Genomic DNA, 22,251 nt, shown 5'->3' on the forward strand with positions numbered 1-22,251 from the left:
TTTTCAGATGTTAGCAGAGGATGTGTTTTTTACAAAAGTCACACAATAAAGTTGAATTACATTTCTGTATCCTTGTGATATTATCTTTAAACAGCAGAGGTTCCCTGATAAGCCAGCCTATGCACACAAAAAAATGTATTTGGCAGAATAAAATACAGAGAAGTGAGGAATTTGCCAAAACAATGATCTTTAATAATAATTAGTTAGTTTTTGCATAAAATTATGTTGTTAAAATACTGCATCTAACGCTGGACTACTAGTACTAGGCAACTTCCAGCACACTACAAACTATTAATGTTATTAAGTAGCAAGTTACATTCATTTTTGTATGTAATTATTGTAATTGTTTATTATAACAGAGTGGGTATTGGTATGATTACAATTACACAATTATATTGTATGAGAGGGCACTGAATGTATTATCATTATTATTATTATTATTACTATTATTTAAAAAGTTCTTTTTTTTAGTTGAAATTGTAACTTTCTCACCAGGTTACCTTGTTGCCAGAGCCTGACTAAAGCCTCTCCAGCTCGGGTGGTTGTTCTCCGGTCCCAAAACTGACCCTGCGGATCCGTCCGCCGCATTCCACCCGCACGCACTATCATAAACATCCTAGTCCCAGACCTGCCAGGGCAGGAAGTGCGCGAGAACAGGAATTCCACTCTTTCAAATTACATTACGGCCCGTTACAATGATGGCTCTTCAGTTCATTGTACCACACGCACACCGCGCATAAAAAAAGCACGAGTGGATCCATGTCGAATGAAAGATACTGTGTGTGAGGCAAATAACATCATTCTAGTAATTTTCTTATAAGATGTAGTTGCTTTTTGGGAGGTATGAAGAGGTTATTTGCGTAGCGCTGTAGCCTGTGATTCTGGCAACACATAGCCTAGGCTATAGAGTCATATCACAAAAACATTTTTTCATATAGGCCTGTAATAAACGAACATACCCAAAAAGTTTGCATGGATACAAATTAATCCTTCTGATGTTTCTGTAGTTGTGCGAGTGTCTGGGGCGGCGGGTCTTTTTATTGGTACGTTTATTCCAGGTGTTGAATACTTTTCGAGGATGTACATTTATCCAAGGAGACAACAGGGACTCTTCTCTGTCTGTGAGAGTCTTCTCAGTCACTGGAGTGCGTGCCGCTGTCTCACTCATCTCGTGCAGGCCAGAAAATCTCCTTTAAACCCGAATAACAACGCATTTTGGCAGGATAGCCTCCACCATAGTATGCAAAGCTGTTCAAGTCCAATTAATAAATATAATATTTTCTTGTCGTGTGTTTTTCGCTCATGTGTAGCTTTTGCCTGCATTTTAAAAAAACAATCTAGGCCTATGTTCTTCTGAGAGGCCTGTTGGTTTAGAGCAACATTTTCCTAAAGTCGTCAGTTAAAAACGTGCCAATGCCGATTCGATCATGGTGAAAATAAATCAAAACTTGACAGAATTCTCAGCATGTGTCAAAAACAAACTTTAGGTGCCGAGCAAATGTCCATCTATGAGCCCTATCACACTGAGCAAATTAACATAGCTACTGTCAGTAGCCTATGCATTGTAGCCATGAGCTCATTTTTTTTTATTGTTATTTACTTTTTGTTTGTTTGTTTGTGTTTATTTATCGCCTATTAAAGGCATTGCCTTTCAAAACAGGCTACTACCCTCTCAAATTAACATTCCTCAGCGTCTCACTGAAGCCGACAACCAGTTCAAGTTTCAGAGTCCTTGTTTTGTTTACGGATTGTCCACATGCTAGTTTTCAGCTTTGTTGTGATGTATAGCGCGTGACTGCGGCAGCGCAGACCGGGGGAGGTTACAGGTAGGCCTAACGGAGGATGGAGAGGGTGGGGGGGGACTAAGACATTGCAAGACCAGTGATTTTAACCCGAAAACACAAGTGGAAGTCCGTTTGCGATAGAGAGAGAAAAATATTTAGGCTGTGCCAGTGGTGGCTAATTAGTCAAGTTTGTGAGGACAACTAGACATAGGTCTATGACACTTTTCACTAGAGGTAGCCTAACAGGAGTATTTTGTACACATATGAAAAACCTGGTAGATTATAGTGTTCACCTACATTCGAATAACCTTGGCATTAACCTTAACATTTAGCATTTTAGCCCAAAAGTGGGCTAGGCTATGGCAGTGTTTTCGGGTGATGTAGGTTATGGGGATCACCAGGGGTCTTTGAAGGGGTTAGAGGTACCATCTGCAAAATGAGAAATAGCACGTTTCACTGTCCACTGTCTGATAATAGGCTATAAGATATAGACTATAAGAGGAAATTATTGAGGACAGTTCACCTAGCCTATTAAATTATGGCTAAATTAACATTTAGAGTGGCCTATAGACTGTAGGGAACCATTTTTTGCATTCCTATTTTTAAAGGCTATTATTTCTTTCTATAGATTTTTGTAATAATCATGTAAATAGACCGATATTGCAAATTTACTGCCAGTGTTACCGTTCATGGTCTTCCCTCCAAAGATTGTTGGGTGATTCCTACTTCTATTTTTGTTTGAGCGCAGAACCACGGAAGACAAGAAGACCACAGGCCTTCTGTGGAACAATAAAAGAAGACTAAACAACTCCCGAAATCAGAGGTAGGCCTGAACCTAAACACAGAGAAAGGGAGTCTGTATTGTGGTTTCTTTATTTTGACAAACTTACCAACCACCCCTCTGTGTTTCTGTTGATTTGTGTGTTTCATGTAGCTAAATGAATTAAATGTATTTTTTCTTAAACCAAAATTAATAAAATGAAGAGAAAAGAATGTCAACAGAAAACCAACTAATTTTTCACACTGGTGTCAAAAATATGTATTAATAAAACAGGCGATCCATTTATAAATACCATCACATAGGCTATTTTTGGTTCAACATGAATTTCATTGATCTGCAAATTGACAACTTGGTTGATCTCTTCTTGTGTTATTTGATAGCTGTTCTAATTAACATACTGAATGATGTAATGTTTTAACTAAGCCAAATACTTACAAAGCAGAGGCATGATAGTGGTATTGAGATTATCGGGGAATGCTCTGCGTCTTAAACATGAGAAAGGGACATTGGAACAAGAAATAACACCGCGCTGGAACGCTTGAAACTGTGACTCTGTGGTAATTGCACGTTGAGAGAGGGTTGGCTCTCACCGCGGTTCAGCTGCTGCGGCCAGGCTGCAGACTGGGTGCAGGGTGATGACACACATGCCAATGCTGTTCCACCTGCACAGACTCCCAGAGCACGGAAATACACTCCCAAGGAAAGCCGAGGGGACCCTCATGGGTGGCCAGAGAAATGTATACCTCTCCGTGCGCTTCCTTCTCACTGTGAGCTAATTATGCAGCACTATCTATCCAGGTTTTCTTAGAGCTGTGGACATGCAGCCGCTTGCAAATGTGCATGTCTTCTGTTTGTCCAGGAGACAAAATTAACTTATTGTATTTTACATTTAAGATGTGTGAAAGTTGCTCGCGGGACGTGAAACAAATCTACAAAAGTATGACTTTTAGAGTTTTAGAGTTTGTTCCAAGTATTTGATTTTGTCCTGCATTATGTACGAAAATATCACAAATTCATTTAATCAGTGATTTCTTTCTTTGTTTCTTTCTAACCCTGAAAGCAAAAGAAAAATATTTAATAGTCTTTTATACTATAGAATTTAGAAAAATAGGATAGCCTATGTGCTTTAACAACTTCCTGAAAGTTAAACTTTAATGCCCATAGTTTTTCAGCACTGAATGTTTCTCAATGATTTCTATCTTGTTTGAGGTTTGAGTGCAAATATATTTTTACTGTCCATAGTTGCTATTTTGACCCTAGTGTGATATAAACGAATTTCAACATGTTAAGAAGACATGATTACTTTTTCATTCACCGTAAACACCGGAGGCGGAACTCAAATACGCACAAATCACAGGGCACTACGTCGCCCAGTAGAGAGCAATGGAGAAAAGCAGCCTGTCAGTGGACCTGAAAAAAAGTAGGAAAGGGCTGGGCTTACAGTCTCACAAACCACAACTTGGGTTGCGCCTCCATCAGAAACCAGTGTAGAAATATTCCTGTTGAAGAGAGAGGAAGGTCTGGTGCTTGACACCTATTGAGCCGCAAAATAAAGATTTCTCTGTGCGCAGTTTGGGAGCTTTCGTTTCGCGGTGCATCCTGAGGTCCTGCAACACAAATTTTGCTCATCGGGGTTGCAAGCGCCGTTAAAAGGTTTGCTTTTCGAAATTTGGACTGGACTTGTTTTGTTTTGGTGTGCGCAATGATGGCCACTTACCAAAACCCGGAGGATGACGCAATGGCCTTAATGATCCATGACACCAACACGACCAAGGAGAAAGAGCGACCCAAAGAGGAGCCGGCCCAGGACAAAGTCCCGGAGAAGCCGGATCCGTCCCAGAAACCACCGTACTCATACGTCGCTCTCATTGCCATGGCCATTCGGGAAAGCTCAGAGAAGCGCCTCACTCTGTCCGGTATTTACCAGTATATAATCAGCAAATTTCCTTTCTATGAGAAAAATAAAAAAGGTTGGCAGAACAGTATCAGACACAACCTGAGTCTCAACGAATGCTTCATTAAAGTTCCGCGGGAGGGTGGCGGGGAGAGAAAGGGGAATTATTGGACACTCGACCCAGCCTGTGAGGACATGTTTGAGAAGGGGAACTACAGGAGACGCCGCAGGATGAAGCGGCCGTTCAGACCTCCACCGACGCACTTCCAGCCGGGCAAGTCCTTGTTCGGAGGAGACGGCTATGGCTACCTGTCACCACCCAAGTACCTGCAGTCTAGCTTCATGAACAACTCTTGGTCGCTAGGCCAGCCGCCCACTCCGATGTCCTACACGTCCTGCCAGATGGCCAGCGGCAACGTGAGTCCGGTGAACGTGAAGGGGCTGTCAGCCCCCTCATCTTATAACCCCTACTCCCGGGTGCAGAGCATGGCGCTCCCCAGCATGGTGAACTCTTACAACGGCATGAGTCACCATCACCATCCCGCGCATCCCCATCATGCCCAGCAGTTGAGCCCGGCCACCGCGGCACCACCTCCGGTGTCCTCCAGTAACGGAGCGGGCCTTCAGTTTGCTTGCTCCCGCCAGCCCGCGGAGCTCTCAATGATGCACTGCTCTTACTGGGAACACGAGACCAAACACTCGGCGTTACACACAAGGATTGATATTTAAAGTTTACCAAATGGTCTGTGTTAAATGAGGACTCTAAGACCAAGAGTTAATTCCTGTGATTTCAAAAGGAACCAAGAGTATTTTGAAGAGACTATTCTGACGAGCTGTTTGGGTCCAGCTGACATCCATAAGTGCCAATGGGGAGTTATGCGCGAGCTGATGTCGAGAAAGTTTTACAAAATGGAATCGGGAGATAAAGACATCCGGACACACCAGGTAGCACAACCTCTGGGAGCCATTTCGTGCGCCTGTATTACACTTGGACTGATGGCCCTAACTTGGTATTGTAGTCATAATTGTGCCTATGAAAAGCTTTTCATTTCACGGGGATAGACATTGCTGACATTGCTGCAGCTGTGTGTTATTGGTATGCGTAATTATTTCTTTACGCACGGCTTATCCTAACTATTGCCAAATGAAAGGTGATTATATGATGCCCTAATTAAGCCAGTGCTTTAATATGTAATTGAATCAGAGCTCAATTTGGCCTTCTTAGTAAAGAGTCAGGCCTGCATCGTGAAGCTTCACCTCGTGTCATGGTTGTGAACTGTGTTGGGTTAAAAAGGTGAAAGCGTGTGTAGAGATCCATCAGACTGCCAAAAATGCAATTCAGGGTTTTTCATATTTCTTGATCCCATATGTATGTATGATACAATTTTCAATATGACGCCAGCCACTGCCAGGTTTTGTTAATCTTTCTGATTATTATTTTTTTATAAACGTGATTAGCTATATTGTCTCATTCATGTTGGGGCCATGTTTCATTTTAATTAGCACTTTTCCCTCTTTTCTAGGTTTGTGAATTTCTTAATAAACTTGTATTTCTTAAAGTAATGCAGTGGTCATGAAGTAATCTGTTTTATGCTTTAGGCTGTGATAACCACTGTTGGCACTAGACAAACAGCTATCAACAATACAAAACTCTGTGTAGGTAATGCAGCATAAAAGTACTATATTGTTAATATAACCTACAGTCATTTTTACAGTTTGTTCAGAAATGCCAGGGATATATTACTTTTGGGTTATTTATTGTAATATAGGCCATCTATTAAGGGCCAATTTACCCCACTAGTGTGGCTAGATACAATAGAAAACATTTCACCAACAGTAATAACTAAATCATAATATTAATAATGATAATTACAAAAATAATATGCATTTACTTTACAGTGTAATTGATCATCTGTGTCCCACAGGCTATTTAAAATGTCGTGTGTAAATGTTTTCAGGCTGTTACTGCTCAACTGCTCTACAGAAAAACATGCAGTAGGCATCATACCCAACTAAGCATATATATATATATATATATATATATATATATATATATATATATATGTCATTTATATAATAATATATATAATTTGTATTTTACACGGGATAATGCAAATTATCCCGTGCCAGTGAAAAAAATGGCGATGCATGGAGGCGATCGTCGTCCTCGGGTATATTATTTTATTATATTTTTTAACGGCTCAATTCCAAGCACGGCAAAAGAACTAAAAACACACAGATTAAATTCAAAGTTATCAACCCATAATATGATGTCTTTTGCGTTGCATATGTGATAAGGAACAACAACAATAAGAGGTTTAGTTTAGGTCCTTTATTTCTAAATGTACTTTTATAGTCCGCAACAGCAAATAACAGCAGCAAAAACAACGGGACAGATAATAATAAAGAATAATTATGTTAACAAAGTAATATGATAACAAAGTAATATGATATGATGATAATAATAAAAAAATAATAATAATAAAATTCGGATATCATGACACATTTGCCAGTGTTATGTAGCATTAGTTGTGTTTTTCCTTCTTAACTGTAGGTCTAGATGTTACCTGTGAGGGCTGCCAACAAGAAATACAATAACGTCAATGGACTTTATTTCCTAAATGGACCATTTAGGAAATAAAGTCAACAAAGACAGGAAGTGTAATAAAAAATTGGTAATGCAAAGCCGTGTAACAGGTGACTATGATAACCAGCAAAGTGTGACTTCACACACACGCAGTCCCATGCTGTCCTATCAAACAGTCACTTTGCTGCAATCTATTGATGTAGGCTGCCGGAGAGTCTTCTCTGGAGGATGAAAGTATAAAGTTCAGACAGACAGCTCCTCCTCCTAAATTGTGTTTTAGTGTGAGCCTGTTGAATTACGTAGACACGTTGCCGTGAGTCCCAGAGGATCGTCCCGTCGCCCTGAGGGCCAGCTAGCCTCTTGATAAAAGAGAGATGCTGACGAATGAAATGCCCTAATACACCGACTTGATCCCCGTCCCTCCTATAATCACTATATTATCACAACGCATAGATATATTAGTGCCGTCTGGATTTAACTTTTACATTTGAGTGGTGTATCACTTAAAGTTTACTGTTTTGACAGAGCCTCACAGATATGATTTTAATAGCGGACCAATTACAGAATACAACATCTAACAGCTCGTTGTAAATTAGATTAGAAATAGATGGGGGGATCATCCTTCACAGCTCAGACGCAGGCCTATCTGGCGCCGGGGTTCAGGCTGAAGCCCAGCATAGTCCAGGATCTCTCAAAATGACTTTAGAGCGCCTCGAGGTGTATTCACACATTCACCTTGATCCACCCTCTGTGCTCCACATCGACTGTAAAACACAGGCTCACCATCCAAGAAAAAGAAAACACATTCACGCCCATGCCTATATCAGTGACCCAACAACGAATTAAAACGACAACACAATTTCAGAATGATCTCTTGACAAATAGCTGCTTCTATTATCCTAAGTAGGCCTAAGATTGTGGGTCTACTTATGATAATAGCAGCATTATTGTGCCATGGTATTGGAATTAGTGAAGGGTTGTTTGGATGTGTAACACCATTTGAAAGGGTTCTCTATATGTGATACTTTCCCATATGTAAACCTGTAGATTTAAAGATTTTTAAGTTTATTATCTTTTAAACGCCTCAGCTTAAATTCAAATAAAGGGGGCAATAAAAATGCAACGAGCGCAACAGAAAACAACAATAGGAATTCATCATGAGGAAAAATAGAACAAAAAAAACCTTTTATATAATTATTAACACAGATTCATTTTTAACATATATGTTTTTTATGTTGGCTACATGTTTTGTGTGTAACCAGCCTAAAGTTGCGTTGACTTGCTTTTATGTATGCAGCCTATTTTTTTTTATTTTTTTTAAGTAGGCCTATTGTTTAAAACAAAAAAGGTCAGAAAGACACGAAGTCCAAAATGTTGAAAGATAAAATTCTCATTATATACATATATTTATTGTTGCTAAAGTCCATGTAAAACACTGTATATCTCTGTATAAAGCGTCAACTAAATGAATAAATGTAAATGTAAATATCTTTATACCAGTTATGCTACAGAATGATCCTTTGCAGACTGGTTTTCAGAGGACATTTAAAAGTTAAGTATTGCAGGAACTCACAGAGAGAACATTTTCCGTCCATCCCTTAGCCAAATTCTGCATAATTAATTATATTGGCTAAATGGTCGAACATAGGCCTATACAAAAGCGTCTTTTTTTAAGCCAGCCGTCGGGATCAATGAGGACAAACAAGCTCTTTACGTCGTTTGCCTAATACGCCTGTGTAAAACGAAGTGAAAATGCCTTCAGCTTCGGTGCTAATCAACCATCGTGGTCCCAGTCGATGTTGCCCAGTCAGAGTAACACTGACACGGTCCATCCTCCTGTGCAGAGGGAGCGTCGAAGCGAGCCTGAATTGTAGCTGTGTACATTCTCTGCTTCCTCACATTAATGTTTTGTAAACAATAAGGAGATAAGGGCGCGTTTGAAAGGCAAGTGTATCCTAAACATTCTCCCAAAAATAATAAATACAAGTGTTTTATAAGAAATTATGTTTCGGCGAGTGTAACTAACCTTTACATAAACCATACAGACAGAGGTGGATTTGATTATTTTAAAGTTCTCCTTGATTTAGGCGTTGTAATACATCAGTTAACACGCAATACATCATTTTAATGGGTTGGGGGGGCGGTTTTCACAAAGAGAAAAACAAACACAAGTTGAGTTTATATAGGCCTATACAGTATCGTGAATATATATATTTTTTTATTATCAGCATGGGCCTACCAGACATCACAGTAGCTTTTGGGTGAATATATAGCTAAAACATAGCCATAGTTCGTGATGATAGATTATGTTGTTTATTTGTTTTTATCTTGCTTACAGCCTAGTCCTTGTTTGTCGACAAAAATGGACTGTTTGTTAGCTATTCCCCGTATGTTACCCATACAGTGTCCAACCTCTGCAACACATGCATGCAACACATAAATAGGCTACACCTTTTGGGGGGTTTAAACCCCACATCTTCTCTTTAACTTCCCCCAAAACCGAATATATCTGTATCTGGTGGACTCGGGCGCGGCAGGTGTGCATTTGCGCAGAAAGGTTGACAGTTCAGCCGGGCGGCCGGGAACAATGGGCCTGCATACAGGATGTCTCAGGGGCTGAGAGAGATAAGGCCAGCCGAGGTTCATGGCTCCAACACAGGCCGGCTTTAAAATATAGTCCTCTTTCACATTTTATAAAACCAGGATGTGCATGTTGTTTCGTTTTGGGACATATATTGCGCCTTGGTTGCTCAGAACATGTGCTACAGACAACGTGAAATAAATGACCCTTTACTTATAAAATAATTAAATTCATTTCTACCAGGCCGTTTCACTTTTCAATTAAATAGACTTCCCATTGTAGACTTAGCTGGCGAACGTTTAGTTTATCATTATTGTGAGTTATACCTTAAACAAAAACTTCACCATATATGGACATTATAGGCTGTTTTTCCATATATGAACCTAATAACAAAGGCTGACAGCGCGTGGCATTAGCGGACGCGCAACAAAAACAACAATTACTTTAGCTCTTACCACACTTGTCCCTATTGTATAGGTGGAGAATCGATGTTTCTGTTAAATCTCAATTATTTCTGTAAGAGGTGAAAAGGTTTAGGGCAATGTGCGGTTTTGCTTTCATGCGTCTTTTCCGCTGAGCGCGCACTGAATAACCGTGATTGCATCCTTTGTTGTGCTCTCAGAGATGACAGATTATAATCAACAAGACGAATGAGGTCAACTCATTGTAGAAGAAACACATTTGACCCTCGCTTCTTCTTCGTCAAAAACACAAACACCCTCAGACACACATGCGCAGGAGCGTACCTGAACTCGTTCTGGGCACGACAGCCTGCACGCTCTACAGGGCACCGGCGATGCGACCCGGCCGGTCAAGTCACGCGCAGGTTGCAGGTTTCCCAATGCCAGCACACAATTGAATTCCTGGCATTCTCGCTAATGTTTGAGATTGAAGAGCAACAGTTTCCACTTAGAAGCGGTGCACATCACCCCAACCCCATTGAAAAGGAGAGTGGGGGTCACCACTGTTTGGTATACATCTGCTCCAAACAGGAAAATATGCAAAGATTTGATTCGCAGAAAATCCGGCAATTGTTCCAATCAGCATGAGTTTTTTTCTTTCTCTCTTGTTGGAGCAGAAGTTTCATTCTGTCCGCCGTTTATCTGCTATTTCTATGACATTACTCAATATAGAGCTGTTTATTTTCAGAACGCTCCTCTGGTGCATCTCCAACTTGTCACGGTGATCTACGTGATGTTTTCAGTGACTGCTGATTTCTATCTTAATGACAACCCCGCGAAACAATAGATTACATGTAATACTTCTTTAATAAGTCCAAATACTTACAATAGAGTGTGTTGATTATACCGCCACCGTTTATAAATAGGAACCGTGCGTTTGTTAACTGGACTGGACTCTGGTCAACAGAGGTTCATCAAATGTCTAGAAATACTGTGTCTATAAATACACACCAGTGTCATCTATTCACAGAGAAAAATCATCACGCTCTGACCTCTGTTTATCCTACAACCACCACCGGGCCACTCAAATGTCACATAGCCTACGCACCATCGCTGAGCAGTCCGGCCAAATCGGGGGGAGCTCTGACTCTGACCTTCAGGGGAGAGGTGTTGGATGCTAAAATGATTTTCTAAAATGCTATTAGCCTATATTATTTATTGTATGACACTAACTGCTATCCCATTTATAATGATGAAAAATAACTCCATCCAGAAACGTCATGTGATACCACCTCCGAGCGATAACTGTTGGCACATAACACAACGTAACGCACCAGCCAGCATTTACCAGCATTTGGGTGATGTTAATTTCTGCTGTGGCTGTAGCGGAACTGGCCAGCTTATACTGTAAAGGGAAATGCGATAAAATGTTTCCGTTCTCTTGATTATGAGCTGCAAATTGCTTTGTCGGGATTTAAATGGTGGTTCTTTTCCCATCGTGCACTGATGGGGTCTATTTTTAACCCCTTTCCTTTCTCGCCCCCTAAAAACTTCCGTTGGGTTGGCAACAAGAAGCTATTAGGTTAACTCTTCTCCTGTTAACATTCCAATTAATCAAAGATGAAACCAAATTCCCACAGGGATCATTAAGGGCCAACACCTGTTCTTCTAATACTGTAGGATATATAATAAACAAGTACAACTTCTGGGTCAGGCTTTGGCTGACCTCTGGGGATGGCGTGAGACATACAATCACTGCAAGCCATTTACCATGAGCCCACTATCAGTGATAGAAATATAACCTGATTTGGATATGATCCCTATATTCTGATCTTATTTCACAACCAAAACATTTCTAAAATGCCCTCTTATTTATAATTCCAGGACTTCCTTAAATTTCATAACAGTGTAGTGCAGCCCTGTTAGGATACAAGTTGCATGGGAGGTAATACACAGACTTGATGACACATACTTCAATTAAATTAAGTGATGACTGAGTCAGGTATTGGCTGTTATTGTAGTATCTCTCAATAATTCTATTGTCATATTGTTTTGCAATTGTCATATAAATGAAAAGGTTTTTGAAACAAGTATCTCTCTGTTGGCTATAACATACACACGCAAAACAGGAAGTTGGCCTTAGGCCCGACCCTTGCCCTGCCTCTGTACATGCCAAACCCAGTCCCAGGTCACATCTCAGACCCTGCAATCCAGTGTCAGCCATATATCTTTCAAGCAATTACATACCTCTTGGCAAGGCCTCACAATTAAACAAATGATGATATTTTGATATCCATAATTATACGCATTCACATAAGGTGCCCTTTCAAGTTCAATGTGCTTTTTATTACACACTTGTAATCTGTGATGATATTATGCACAGTGTGGGTTTGGACTGAGTTAGGGTACATTTAATCAAATAAGAGGAGCAGTAATGGGAGCATGCTGGACCCAGGACTACACTGCATAGGCTGCTCCCTTTGAGCCCAGCTTTAGCAAATTTCAGACAATGAGAATGTTACGATGGGAACTCTGAGGGAGAGCCTTTCATCCCTGCCCACCCGTAGGTCAAACATACGCATACTGCATATGATATAGCCTAATTTCTGTATCACTGATGAGGTGCATCCTGAAAACATTGTTTAAATGTACATCTCTTTGACAAAACTATTTCATAGTATGGTTCTGATCATTGTTGTGAACTTCTTAAGGCCAGCTAGCACTGTAACCAGGCAAGTATCCATGTGCAGTAACACTGAATACCATCATTCAACTTTCATTGAAAGCAGTCTTCTTGGGATCTTAATATTTTACAGAAGTCATCCAAATGTGCTTACTCTGAGAGAGTGCTCATTTGTTCTCCCTTGAAACTGATTCAGTTAATAAAACCTGTGCTGTGTGGATCTTTGCTGCCCCCTTGTGACACGAGAAAGATACTTTTGTAACTTGACTCACCTCTCCCTGTTGTTTGAATCAGCAGTAATTATAAAACCCAGAGACACCATGAAAAAAGTCTAAACAATCTTCAGCGACAGACTCAGACTACAAAAGTTGTTATTTGACCATTTCTAATACATGATTGTTATTGAGCATGTCTAAAACAACTAAAAGAGTTATATGTACATCAAGATAAATCCTCCAGCAATAGATACAGATGCCTTATTGAGTTATATATCTTTTTTGTGCATGTAAGTTTTGCAAAGTGAAAAAGCCCAAAGTCCACCCCAAAGGGAGTTCCTATCTCCCACAGAAAACACTGCTCTGAACTGACTGAAAACAGCTTGTTTGTAGTCAAGCCTTTACTTCCGTTAACAAGTTGTGTCACTTTGTAACATGCGTCATAAGCTTAGCTGCTAGTCAGGCACGCCCTCAAAAACACTGGTGGAGAAACACACTGAGCTGCAGCACAGAGAAGAAGTCCACCTGCTGCCTCCCCTCACCCCCACTCTTCCTACCAAACGTTAGATTGTCAATGGACACAAAGTTGTTACCATGATGTAGAGACAGTGCACAGTTAAAACCTTTTGTATGAAAGATCAAATTGTTACAAATTAATAACTCACCACTCTGAAATACTTGCTCCAGCCTAGGTTGCTGAGCTGGTTCTGGAACGTATACAGTTCGCTGTTACTCACTGTGTGTAAAGAAGGTTTACAAGAAGGTTTAAAAGAAAGAAACACGGCCGCAGTATGAAAACAGCGAGAAAAAGCATGGCAGACAATAGAGGACCGACTTAATAACTAAGTAGCTAAAAATATCACTGCTCCTAACTGAAACTGTCATAATTATAATGTTACCATGAATGATAACGTTATGTCAGACCTTATAAGTGAGCAGTGGACGTTAATATGTCACTCAGCAAATGTATTAATTACAACCACTAATCAACATACTATCTATTCAATTCATATATATATATGGGGGGGGGGGGGGGGGGGCAAATAAACCTTTCTTAAAGCATTTTCAGTTATTTACCATTTTTTATTGCAAGCAACATTTTTAACAAATGTTTTTAAACAGTGCATATATTGACAGAGAGGCTGGAGGTTTGTCAATTTTGTGTGAAAATGGTGTACTTGTTTAGTCAGTATGGATAACAGATATTAAGTCAGTGACGTGGTGCTCATAGAAAATACTGTATCATATTTGTAACTTGACCCTGAGTCTGTAGTCCTACAGTCTGACAGCCAGTCTGCCAATGTACTAAGTATTACCTGAAGGACATCCACAGATGAACACTTCCTGCTGCGCTAATTGATATATATTTTACAAACTGTCAGATGTCTGAACACACTTGAAAAAATTAAGAAAATAAAATATCAATAAAAACCCTGGCACTGACTTGTAAATCCAGCAATTACAAAGTGATACATGCAAAGCACACTGTAAGCATGACTGTAACACAATGTATTAATCATTGTTTTCTCTCCCAAGCTCGCAGCAGATGATCCCAGGGAGAGAAAAAAAGGTCAAAACTCTTTGTGGTGTCCTCTCCCTGTTGTTTCATGAATAAACAGTCTACAATATAGCCTGCTTATTGAAATGGGACTATAATTGAGCATATTATAGCCAACAATTATGAAAACTAATGAAAATGATATAGGCCTATATACTTGTGTACATACTCCTATATAGTATGTGTGCCATAGGCTACATTTCTTGAGTGACATATAACGTCCACTGCTCACTTCTATCTTGGTTTTGTGAAACAGCCCTCTGTGTGTGTATACTAAAAAAAACAAAAAAACTAATAACACCAGAGTGAGAACATTGAATTTCCCCTTTTGGGATTAATAAAGTAAATTCTTAAATTCTTACTGGCTTGTCAGGACCCTAGCTACTCTGCTTCTGGTTGGCTAGTAGTCCTTAACAAGGCCTACTGTGCATGCGCAACTCCCAACAAAGATTTTGTAGAAGTCCTCACTCCGTAGCTAAAACGGATCATTCAGCACACAGGTTGAAAAGAGGAGCAGCAGCAATGTGCAGTATGACAAAAATACGGCGTGAAAATGAAACCATGTAAACCTATTCTGGTAAGCTGCGATGGACTGGCGACCTGTCCAGGGTGTAACCTGCCTTTCGCCCGATGTCAACTGAGATTGGCTCCAGCCCCCCTGTACACAGGATAAGCAGTTGACGATGGATGGATGGATGGACCTATGTAAGGCAGCTTTAACGCCTCAACACTATGCCTGTAGCAATAATGTGAATGTGTGAAAACTAGTTAGGAAGAAAGCACAGAAGTCTAAACGGGGGGCTAAAAGTAATGGATAAATGTTTGAAATCCAGCAGATAGCTGAAAGTAATGACTAAACATACAAATGATTAGCTAATAGTAATGAAAAAATGGCTGGGGCATTCAGCTTCACTGATTGCTGACCAAACCAACCTTAGCCCTCTCGTGCATGAATTATTAAAAACATCATCTATATTTTCTTAAGATTCTTTTTATTACTCAAAATTGAGCTAAAAAACAAATCCATTTTCCTTTTTTTTAAATTCTGTTTTATTTTAATATTATTTAACTGTCCACGTATGTGGACATCATGCAACAAAGGAGTAAAATGCCACACATGACATTATGGAATATTATGTTTTGCTATATATTTAAGCTCAATAGTTGAAAATTAACAATAAAACACATATTTTAGGAACAATTGAGAGGATAAACACTCAGGGTGGTATTTATAAGTGTATTTACATGTATGCAGAAACCCAGTAGCGTATTGTTATCCTTATCTAACTTAATGTTGAATCATCTCAGTTTTAACACATCAACATCCAACATAGAACAGATTACATAGTTATAGTTCAAACTTGTTTCTTTACATTATGTGACCACAAAGCAGTCAGAAGTGTCAGTGTCAGTGTCAGTCATCTGCTCCAGTGGAGCTGCTCAGTGGCCAACTATGGTTGTACTGCAACGTCTAGCTGTGTACACGGTGAGTGTGAGCTGGGTGTTCCTGTGAGGAGCAGTTATCCCCAGCAATTTTGTTTATAGGACGCTAGACTTTAAAATAGTTTTTGACTGATGAACCAGTGTGTGCATAAGGTTGCACTGAGCAAACCCCCAACATTTCCCATGACAATCAAAAGTATCATTCCTACACATCAGCCCTGTTTCATAAAGCATGAGCTCATTATATTTTGAAATAAGTAATAACCCGTTTGATCACTAGAGGGCATCAAAGTTCAGCATTGACTGGCAAACTATAGCCTACACTTTTACAGGGCTCTAGCAGGCTGCATATTTCAAAAAATAAATGCCTAATAAAGATGTGTCGTGGCTTAACTTGGTGGCTATGAGCTAAAAACAAGATCAATTAGGCTACGTCAAAAGATAGGTAGGTTATCTTAACGACTCATATGAGGCGGTTCCAATTTGAATGTTGTGCTTGTGTAACAGACTAGACTCCGGGCTTTCATAAAGAGGAGGTTCAATAATATTGTGTTTCCGGGTGAAATCACTACTCAGAAGTTTTGTGCCGGTGGTATGTGGATGTTGGAAGACAGCCGGAGCCCTCCATGCCTCAACTGGAGAACTGCACAAATCAGCTTAAACCAGAAGAAAGAAGATGAGACCTTCACAATAAAAGCCTTGTCGTGTCACTTTCGAACAGCAGGGATCTTTTCAGTCAAGTATGTTGTTTATAAGCGGTAATAAATGCAGACAGTGTTATTGTATCATGAATTATATATATAATAATAATAACTTATGAGGGAAAACACTGGACAAACGAAGAAAGATGGAGCATCCCACATAATAGATATTTGCTAATGCTGATCTTTAAAATTGTACACTTCTGTTTTGACCTTTAATTTAAACAAAGTGAACAGTAGGATGGACTGACAGGCTGCATTAGTGATGTTGTAATTTGGAAACAAACCCTCGAGCTGCTGTAGCACCCTCTCAAACCCATGGTGAACTCATGGTGATTCACAGCTGTGAATCCTACACTCAGGTGAAACTCATCTGGTTGGTAGTTGGTCAGGGCAGTGCTTATACCTGGATCAAGGAGCACATAGACCTCATAAGGGGGCAACAGCTCTCAGGGTTGCAGTGGATGCCTCTATTGCAGAAGATGCATAGTAAAGAGTCAGCAAAACAAATCTTTATGGCAACGTTTGTTTGGTGAAATGTACAGTAGTAGCCTGTGAGCTTGAATGCAAAGTTTTTTAATTGCCAACTAGAAATAAAGTCATACAAAAATCATACATGTAAAGTCCTAATAGTTGTTAGAGTGTCTCTAGATGACCATTTTAATTGTACTCTGAGTGGAGTGTATTTGTACTACAGTGCAGTTTCTGTAGCTGAAATATTAGCCCACTACAACCCACTATGACTTTCTTGTGTCATCTTTTCTTGGCATACTTTTAATGTATTTTAAACAAACATCTGCATACAGAGTCACACCATTTCAATGCCAGTGAACCAACTCCATCCAATCCAATCTGATTATTCTATCAGATCTTTTTGTGTTTATGGCCTACTACTGACTTCGTGTGGCCGAACTCTGTGTTATAAAACAATGTGAATTCAAATTCAGGGTGGACTTTCCGTTTGATCAAAATGTTGCAGCTTGAGTCTGACGTGGGCTACTAGCTATCATCAGGAAGGGTTTTTATTTTGAACATGTTGAGCGGAGGTCCTGTTTTTCTGTTCCTCTCGCTGACTTGACATTGGTGGCGGAGGGAGAGCTGGCGGAGGAAAAAGCAGCGGTGGTGGTTCACCTTCTGAAATAAACAGGAAGCAAGCGAGCACTACTGTTCACCTGCGTGATAGTCCTGCGTACGGAGAGGCCGGGCGGAACGCGTGATCTGCCACACAAACATTTTGCATTTGAAACTACTCTGTCGTGACAAGAAATATTAACTTTCAGCTGTTTGTTTTCCCGGTACATTTTTCAACGACCTGATACCAGAGAGTGACTGAAGGTAAGTCCCCGCTTGTGCTTATTAATTACAGACCCCAAACTCCGTTAATCAGTCTGTTAATTGATTTCACATTGCTTAGGCTGCTATCCACAAATAATAATTTCCCTGCCTCCGAGAACATAACCTACTAAGAAGTTCTGCGAGTCCACATTTTTATTCGACACATAATCAGCAAAGTAGTTTGTCAAACAATATGTATGTATATTCATTTCGTCTGGTGGAATTGTTTTATCGGTCATTGCCGTAACGCGACGTCCATTAGCCTGTATTGGACTGTGATGGGCGGTGGTAGCGACCACAGTTTTTAAGTTGCAATTTCATGAATATAAGTGTTTCCCGGGTAGGCCGCTAAGTAAGCTGGATGCCGAATAGGCCAGGAGACCTTGTAGATGTGTTAAGGGTTTAACATTTGTTTGGAGAGTTGTTGACTTAATCCGCCTACCGAGAGAACAACAAATGTAGCCAATTTCTAAATTAAGTTTGTTCAGTGGCCCCCGTAAGAGAGCATAATGTGGAATTCCGGAGTCTTTATACCTCAGGCGAGGTGAATCTGATAAGTGCTTATATTGTAACTTGTTGTTGCTGCGTTTTGGCGTACGTGTTAAATTTCCCCATTCTGACAACAGTGACACAAGCACTTAGCTATTTTAGGCCCCAGCCTCTGAACTTGGACTTTAACTGTAACCTTAGGTTTTATGAAATAACAGACAAGTTAGTGTCATTTCATATTTTGTATTATCTAAGAAGTTGTCATGTGACAGACTCCTACCTACAAATAGGTAATCATTCTGTTTTTGCAGATCAACCTATTATTTTTCCTCATTGTGATCGGTGACCCCATGGCCATTGGTTACCATTTCAGGAAACCATCTAACTTATAAAACTAAATGTAGTCTCAGGGATCATTGGGACACACTATACAGTGCTTACTCCAAGCTGTGTCACTGATGACAGCTGTGTCTTTTATTGTTGAGAAATAAACAACAACTCAGACAGAAAAAGAGGATATGAAACTATGGAGAGTAATTCCTTTAGTCAGCTTCTCTGCCATATCCATATGAAGCTTTTGGTTTTATTGGATTCAGTAATGAGATATATCTTTGGTAGGGTTCAGCTGCTATGTAGATGATCATCCTGATATAGTGGCTCTCAAGCTGATTCATAAAAAACCTTCATGAATAAACATGTGTGGATTAATATTACCTAGTTTGGGTGCAGTGTCTATTCCAGCCAGTCATATTAACTTTAATCGTTGTTGGTGTGCTTGGAATTGGCAATAAAACATACCTGAAAGATGTATAAGGAGTGTGTTTTAAGTATTTTACAACTAATATGTGAATTGACAGTTGGGCTACTTCTTGAGAATGACTCAGGTTTCAGCATGTCTCTCAGCCATCCTCTTTCTGATTAAAGGAAAAGGATCAGTGCCAACTATATTGCATGTGTCATACTGTACATGGAAGAGACTGTGACTGCTTGTGTCTGAATGTCCTTGCACATCCTCAGCGTAGATTTTGTGTTGATAATGCCAGGCAACATGAAACAGATGTAACAAATGCAACTTTGCTGACAGGTGTGTGCGTGTGCATGGGTGCCCTCATGTGCAGTATGTGTTCAGCACCTAGCCTGAGGGTTGAACATTATGGCATTGTATGATGTGAGATTTTTCAACTAGTAGATATTTTGCCACGCCATTTCTCGAGAGGCCACTGTCCTTTTATCTCTTACTGTATGAGGGCTTTGTAGACATATAACTTTTGTTTATAAACCTAAAACACGCATAACCTTTAAAAATGATCTGAGTGTTCTGTAGTATTCATTTCCAGTGGTATCCTCTGATTCAGGCATGTAAAAGCATCTTAACAGCAGTTCACACACATTTCCACCTGTGCTGTCCCACACTGTTGATTACTCAAACTTGGATTGATACATGCAGAGACAGCGTCTTAGAGTCACACAGCATGTTACAAAAGAGAACAATTTCTCAAGAGAATTAGCCAACATTTGCTGTTAATTATATTGGCACAGCACTACCACTTTTTGAAATATTGTTGACCAGCTAATGGATTCAAGGATTATTATAGTTATTTCAATCAGGCAATGGTCCTGTCTGCCTTTTGTTAGGCGGGGTCCTCTGTCAGCCCCCCTCTGAGGTAAAGTTAGAGAACACTGATAAGACTAACTGACGTCACTCCACAGACATCAGCCAACAATGCAGCTATTTATTCCCAGCCAGATTTAGTCCCAAAGCAGGCCTCTCCCGAGAAACTGAGCACAAATGAAAGCAGAATTCTAAGTAAGTGTGCCACACAAACAGTTTTGCAGCTGTGGTGACATACATGTCCTGTATCAGTGGCTGGACAAAGTTGAACAGTACTGTTAAGTGAAGTAGTTTTCTGTGGGAGGCTTCTGATATGTACTGTGCTTTAGGGTTAAGCTACCTGAATGACACAGTGTGTTTGGGGCTGAATTAACAGAGGGTGAGGGGGAGAGAGCGAAAGGTGGAATGCAACTTGAGGAAAGGTGCGTTTTTGGTTTCACTGACCAACAGCATGGTGAAATTACAAGGTAAAGCTCGGAGCAAGGAGGCCTGTGGCTAATATAGCCAGACTTACTTAACATACAGCAGTTATGTCAGTAATCAGAACAATAATACATTTTCTTATGTTTCACTGTGCTCAAAGACTGCAAGTTTTACAGTGAAGCACATCAAAACATCAGGATGTGATGGCGTATTGCAGCATGGTAAAACTAAACATACAGTGCAGTCTGTAAGTATTTGGACAGTGATATGTTTTTCATTGTTTTGGCTCTACTCCACCATGTTAGATTTCAAATGAAACAAAGACTATGAAGTAAGATGACTATGAAGTAAGACTTTCAATTTTAAGGTTGTTCGCATCCATACTGGGTGAACCTTGTGGGAAAGTGTTAAGTCAACACTTAAATGTTTTAGTCATTGTTTCATTTTGAATCCAATGTGCTGGAGTACACTCTCTTAATACTGCACTAACAAACTAAAGATACTAAGGTAATATCAGTACAACAGCATGTTCAGGGGATAAATCCAAGTACAGCATAAGAAATGGAAAGATAAAAGGTGGATTATGGAAAATAATTACTAGCAATGTGGTGTTCTACAAGTGTCAGACAGGTTCTGTTCATTCACACTTCCTGCTGTTAAAGAAATCACCCTTCATTACAGTGAAAGGCTTGCATAACATCCTCTCAAAGAGTTGTATGAAAGGAGACGTAGATGTGTTTTTTATTTTGTTTTGCGTGTGCATGCAAGATGGCTTTCACAATTTCTCTGCTAGCTTACATGATTACATTGTCCTTTTTTGAGCCCCACAATCTCATCTACCATTACTGACCAAGGAAAAAGGAACAATCAGTATTCACTTAAGTTATGTGTAAACTGTACCTTTTTTAATGCTTATTCTAAAACTATACATAGGAATGGAAATTGCCATTACTAGAAATGTGACTGAACCCTGAATGTGAAATGAGAGCTGCTGGAATTCTCCACTTTGCTGCACAGCAGGCCGGGACCTGCCAAGGAATGCAGGGAAGACAGCAGGAGAAGTATAGAGGGAGACTTAATAAACAGAGAGAGAAATGCCAGAGAAGGTAAAGTGAAATATATAAGAGGGGGAATCTTAAATGAGTTGTCTGAAAGGATATAAAGTAGTCTACACAGCAGCATAATAAACGGCTCCCTTTCATTCATTCTTGGTGATTAATTTGCAAACAGAGCAGGCTCAGGCTCTTGTTGTTGTGAGGTGTGACATCTTTGATGTGAAAATTCACTGATAACCAGCCTTGCATTCAGCAGCTCTCCTGTCGGGAAAATCAAACCCAAAAGACAAACTATAAAAAGTGAATGTTGAGAAAACAATGGTCTACATTTGGTGTCTTATTGCATTAAAACAGTTGCTGTTCAGCTGTCAACTCCCAGTTGCTGCCCATTATGTTCTCTAACTTGTTCGTTCTTTGACTTGGTGTGTAATTAAGCAAGTCAGACAATGAAAATCAGTGAAGAAGCCATTCTGGCAGACAATCGGTGATGATAGTTAGTTAGTTTACCAGCATTACGGATGATAAAATATCAGAGGAGCATGTTCTACAAGGTGCAATGTCCTGTTAAAACCACAGACTATCGTCTGCATGCTCTTGGCATGAGATGTCATGGAGTTAATTATACACAAACACAACCACTGACATAGTTGAGCCCAGTTGCTGACTGTGCCTAAAACGTGTGCACTTTCCTGCAATGGCCATTGTGGTG

The 22,251-nt window shown here is 39.9% G+C and overlaps 2 protein-coding genes across 2 annotated transcripts in view; both read left to right on the plus strand.

Moving 5' to 3' along the window:
- The first annotated feature begins 4,029 nt into the window (after window positions 1-4,029).
- foxl2a (forkhead box L2a) lies at window positions 4,030-6,022 on the plus strand. Its single transcript, XM_038694173.1, has one exon. It carries the CDS (start codon window positions 4,268-4,270, stop codon window positions 5,186-5,188), a length of 921 nt encoding a protein of 306 aa, XP_038550101.1. The 5' UTR covers window positions 4,030-4,267; the 3' UTR covers window positions 5,189-6,022.
- Window positions 6,023-17,726: 11,704 nt separating this feature from the next.
- pik3cb (phosphatidylinositol-4,5-bisphosphate 3-kinase, catalytic subunit beta) overlaps window positions 17,727-22,251 on the plus strand; it is a 55,675-nt gene continuing 51,150 nt past the window's right edge. The window contains exon 1 of the mRNA XM_038693595.1: window positions 17,727-17,963. The gene's annotated coding sequence lies outside the window, so the exon portion shown is untranslated. The remainder of the gene's footprint in view (window positions 17,964-22,251) is intronic.

Source organism: Micropterus salmoides, unplaced genomic scaffold (genome assembly GCF_014851395.1).
Source record: "Micropterus salmoides isolate LMB-PRFRI ecotype aquatic unplaced genomic scaffold, ASM1485139v1 Ms_hic_scaffold_3, whole genome shotgun sequence".
Classification (NCBI taxonomy): Eukaryota; Metazoa; Chordata; class Actinopteri; order Centrarchiformes; family Centrarchidae; genus Micropterus; species Micropterus salmoides.